Raw genomic sequence first — 5,587 nt, forward strand, 5'->3', positions numbered from 1 at the left:
GGTTATTTCCGATCCGATTCGGACCATTTGTAGATTTGGGGCTTGTTTGGTATATATGGGAAGTAAATTCCTATAGGAAATCATATTACATGGGAAATTACTTCCCAATTACAATTCCTAGGAATTTTGTAATCTTGTTTGGTTTAAAACAAGAGAATTTGAAGTTTCCATGAATTTTTATTGACTAGAAGGGATGTGTGGTAATATATTCCTCATGTTTGTGGGAAGTTCAAATTTTCATGATTTTCTAATTCCTCCATTTTTCACATTTTATTGTCAACCAAAAAACAACTCCTTTTGCAAATTTCCATGAATTTCTATTTCCTACACTTTTGAAGGTTAACCAAGCAACCACTTGGTTTGATTTTTGAACAACTAAAAAGTTCCAGTCAAACCAATACACTTATATATTCGTATACTTCGTTCAAATAGATTATTAACATCCCTACCTTATTAAAAGTACAAGATTACTCTTATAAATAGTGTGATGCCAATTATACCCTTCAAAATGTTTATTTACATATATACCCTCATTGATATGTTACAAATTTTTTTAGATGAATAGTATTTGGATAATTGTAACCTCTAAAATATTTATGTACTTATTTGCTCTCATTAATATTAGTTGTCTTATACCTCTAAACATAGTTGTTTATATATTTTCTCTCATTAATTTTGTCAACAACTAAATTTGTGATTCTAAGGCCAAATCGAAAGAGATTCTAGATATGGCTAGCTATGACTCGCGCATCGCGCGTGTTAGCTGCCCTAATATTGACAAGTGTATCGTATTGTTTTTATTGTGTAATCAATTATAAAACAAAGGTATTAATTCCAAACAAGACTTATATAGTTAAATAAAGCAATAACCACTAATAGGATGTTTTTCCATTATTCTTTTCTCCCGCCCCTAAATTCTAGAACACATTGAACCTTGATAAAGTGGATACAAATGATTTGTTTAATTTTGTTGATGCATTCAAAACACTTTTCAATTTTTATTCCAAATTAATATTAAAAATTACTGCTTTTTATATATAAAAAAATAGGTAATTATTTTTCCACTTTAAAAAGTCGAGCATCGTGCCATGTCATGAGATGTGACAAAGTTTTACAGTGACTGTCACTGGCCTACCAAAATCCTCCTCTTTTATCAAGGCTTGGGACTGGCGGAAATCCTCCTCCTTTTAGTTCATGTAGTTGACTGCACTTATTGCACTTAAATTGATGGATTGAAAAAACCAAACATTAGTTTGATTAATTAGCGGTTAAACTAAGCAAAGATGTAGAGGCCACGAGCCCACGACATAGTTGACATCCCCTTTTCTAAAAAAAAATAGTTCATTTATTTTATATATATTTATATTTATTTATTTTTGGCAAAAAAAAAAAAAAAGAAAAGGAAAAACTCTCCGCAGAGCCCGCACCATACAAATCATACAACTCTCGTTCACATTCCTCCTATTTATTTATACACCCTTCAAAAAAATCCAATCAATTTCAAAACAGAAACCAGAAAAATACCACCAGATCTCAATTACCAATCAATCAACCCAAAGCAACGATGTCGTACTACCCAAGAGGCAGCGGAGGCGGAAACTATGACGGCGATGACTTCGAAGAATACGATCCAACCCCTTACGGCGGAGGTTACGTCCAAGCACGCGTCTACGGCAGCCCTCTCCCTCCTTCCCATGAGACTTGCTACCCTCCTTCCTCCTCCGGCAGCGATGGCGGAGGCATTGACTACGATCGTCCTCATTACTCATCCTACGCCGAGCCATCCGCCTACGCCGAGGAGGCTCAGGAGAATGAGTACAAGAGCTATGCCCGCCCTGGATCTCGCCCGCCGATCACTTACGGTGGTACACCCCAACCCGCCCCTGCTTACGGAAGCGGGTCGGGGTATCAGCCCCACCTTCCCCAACCTGGTTATCATCAAGGTGGGGGGATAGGTAGTGGTTCGGAATATGGTGGAAGACCTCAATATGAAGCACCCACCTCTGAATATGGATCTGGGTATGGGAGGAAACCTGAATATGAAGCTCCGACTTCGGAATATGGATCCGGGTATGGTAGAAAACCCGAGTATGAAGCTCCGACTTCGGAATATGGATCTGGATATGGTAGGAAATCCGAGTATGAAGCTCCGACTTCTGAATATGGATCTGAGTATGGTAGGAAACCAGAGTATGAGGCTCCGACTTCTGATTATGGATCTGGGTATGGAAGGAAATCTGAGTATGAAGCTCCGGCTCCGGAATATGGATCTGGGTATGGGAGAAAGACCGAGTATGAAGCTCCGGCTCCGGAATATGGGTCTGGATATGGGAGAAAGACGGAGTATGAAGCTCCGGCTCCGGAATATGGATCTGGGTATGGGAGGAGGACTGAATATGAAGCTCCGGCTCCGGAATATGGATCTGGTTATGGTGGAGGAAGGACTGAATATGAGAAGCCTAAGTATGGAAGGGAGGAAGGAGAAGGATATGGTGGATCTTCTTATGGTAGGACTGGTTATGAAAGAAAGAGTGATGATGAAGATGAAGGCTATGGCCGGAAGAAATATGTAAGCAGCTCGTTTTCTCTAATTTTCTGATTTTATCTTTTGTGTTTGTGAATTCAATTTTGGTTCTGTTAGTATGTTATCTTGTGATTTGTTAATAGCTGCATATATCTAGAATATAGCTGCAAGTCTTTTATTTTACAGAAATGGTTGATTATGATCATGGTTCTGTATATAGTACATGATCAAGGATAGTATCATAATTGCAGTATTCAAAAGTCAATTACCAATGTTAGGAGCATAGATGTAGAATATAGAACATGAATAGAATTTTAGCCGTGAACCTTAAGTTAGTTAGCCATTGATGAATGTAGTATTGTTGCGAAGTTGAATAACTTGAATAAACATTACTTAGTGGCCAAACACACATAATAGAGTTGAATACAGTATAGTAATGCTAATCCTATAATCACGATATGGAACATATATTTTGGTAAGAGTTGCCCACAGTTTCTGGCTAGTCTAGTGTTTGCATTTTTATATGGATTAGGACGATGGTAATTGAGTGTCCTCGGAGGATTGTCTTGATGATGAACATGTCCTTGTTTACTGGCTGTGCCTTTTTCTTCCCTTTATAAGTCTTTAACACCCATTTACACCGCCTTGAGACACTGACCTTTCTTGCCCCATCATTACTGCATTCAATACATATTTAAGCTGTTAATTTTGGGATTGGATGAGAGCCCCAATATGATTAACATTTAAGGATCTTGTATGGCGTATTCAATGAGTTTGTGGTAATTTAAAGTCATTGTCTTGTATCATGGTTGGGTGATTGTGCTAGCCTGCTAGGTACTATGCAACTGCCAAAAAAAAGTAATAACTTGAGCTTCACTCTTTGCTTTCCTGAGGCGATCTTAAAGTTCATCTGCTTCTCCACGTTTTGATTCATCTAGTTATATCTATTCCTTGCTTCCTTGCCACTTTGATCTATGATTCCAGGCAGCTTGTGGTGCACACCCATTGGGATGTGCAAGGTTCCTTCTAATGTGTGTGTGTGTGTTTTTTTTTTTCATAATGTTTAGTAGAAGCTCTCACGTTTTTAATATATATACTTCCTTTATTTTACAATACACGCACCATTTTGACTTTTAAGCTTGCTCACGAAACAAATTTAGTAATTAATAACTTTTAATATATAGTAGAAAACAAATATCAAAAGTTGATACATTGAAAATATAATTGAGATTAACCTTACAATTATTAATACAATGAAATTTACTTTTACATATTATTCATAAAATGTGGTCAAAGTTGATTTATAAATAGTGTAAATAGTCAAAGTGATGCACGTATTGTGAAACGGAAAGTATGAAGTAATTGGTTGCTAATGGACTTCTCCCAAATACACTAACTGTACTTGGAAGTTTTTCTGTGATTTAGCAAACACTTTTGCACATATTTTGGTGAAGCCTTTCAATAATTAAAACTGCTTTTCGTGTCATTTGATTTAATGACAAAACTGAAATGCATGAATTGTACCTTTAGTAATTTGAAATCAAAAGAAACTAAACTCTTCTCGTTGAAAAAAATTTGGCCATAATATTGATGAAATTATATATTCTGGTGGATCTTAGTTGTTTAGTTGATATTTTTTGGATAACATGCCAAAATATTAAGCTGAACTTATGTGGTGTGATTCTATGTATCCTTGCTTCCCCTCATGACAGCAATTTTAAAAACAATATAGTGAACTTTTTCAGATGTAACATACATTAATGATTTTATTCTTTCAAATGTGGCAGGGTGACAATGATTCTGATGATGATGATGAGAAGCGTCGCCAGAAGTATCACCACCACCACCAGCGCAGGCACCATGATGAGGACTGATATGATTTATTGTCAGTTTTAAGTTAATCTCCCCCATCTTTATCCTTTGATATTAAAATAAGGGGTTGAAGCTTTGAGAGTGTTTGGTGTATAGCATACCTTCTGCTTTATGTTTTCTTGTATGATGGCTCAATGGGCCTGTGTTATTCTATTATGTACTACTTAAACAAAACAACTGTGTGTTTTCTATTGAATGGAGTTTATGTTGTTTTGGTCTATTGAAGCATAATTTAGCTCAATTTCCTGGCTCTATTTTCTTCCTGTTTCTTATTCAAGAACATGAAAACAGTACCAAAGGAAACAAAGTTTGATCATCTTTGCGGTATACTGTTCGAATTTCATGTCTAAAACTAGCTCATTTGAAAAAGAAAAACTTTAATGATTCTTGTGTAACTTTAGTGTCTGATACACTATACAGCAGTTGCAGAACAAATATTGCTTCCTGTTTACAGGAGTATCCTCAGTGGACTTAGAGCTGTCTGTTTTGACATCAGGACTATAGCTGCAACCGACAGCTTGGTGTCGATGTGGCCAATTTCTTGTGTTTGGATGAGAGAATGTTCTGCATGATTTATGAATTTAAGATATCTGGTATTCTGATGCATTGGCATAGAGATGGTGAATGAATATGATGCAATCAATATTCTGTGTTTGGGTGAGATAATGTTCTGCATGAACTACAAATTTAAGATATATGATGCATTGGTACAGCCGCACAAATATGGTGATATTAATATGGTGCAGTCAACATTCTGTCTTTGGATGAGACTACCTACCAACCTAAAATATTAAAAGCTTCTTTGTCTAATGGATTGGTACAGAGGTGCTGAAGTGATATGTTTGATGCACTGATACATCGATTATGATATGACATCGGCACTTGATTTGGTAGGTTTCTAAAGTTTAGAACTTGGCAAGGCACAGGTACATACTTATTTTTGTACCAATAATATAAGTTTTAATTTCAGATGTTAGAAATATAGAATTGAAGTAAATGTGGAGAACAATACACATGTTTTCATAATACTAAAAAAACTGAACATTTGTCTTTAAAAAAAAAAAAAGACTGCAACCTTTCTGGCGTTATGAGTTAAATTTACCAGATACCATGATAACATACATTAAGAACAAACATGCCCTCATAGAGTTATCTATGTTTTCTTTTGCTGAAGCATATTTAGCTAGATGA

At 36.0% G+C, this 5,587-nt stretch overlaps 1 protein-coding gene across 1 annotated transcript; it reads left to right on the forward strand.

Annotated features, from left to right (window-relative positions):
• The first annotated feature begins 1,383 nt into the window (after positions 1-1,383).
• LOC110707320 (uncharacterized protein At5g39570-like) lies at positions 1,384-4,637 on the forward strand. The gene is made up of 2 exons (XM_021885338.1): positions 1,384-2,569; positions 4,312-4,637. The coding sequence occupies exons 1-2, from the start codon at positions 1,565-1,567 to the stop codon at positions 4,396-4,398; spliced, it is 1,092 nt and encodes a 363-aa protein (XP_021741030.1). The 5' UTR covers positions 1,384-1,564; the 3' UTR covers positions 4,399-4,637.
• Positions 4,638-5,587: the final 950 nt, after the last annotated feature.

This window comes from Chenopodium quinoa, unplaced genomic scaffold (genome assembly GCF_001683475.1).
Source record: "Chenopodium quinoa cultivar QQ74 unplaced genomic scaffold, ASM168347v1, whole genome shotgun sequence".
In the NCBI taxonomy this organism is placed as follows: domain Eukaryota; kingdom Viridiplantae; phylum Streptophyta; class Magnoliopsida; order Caryophyllales; family Amaranthaceae; genus Chenopodium; species Chenopodium quinoa.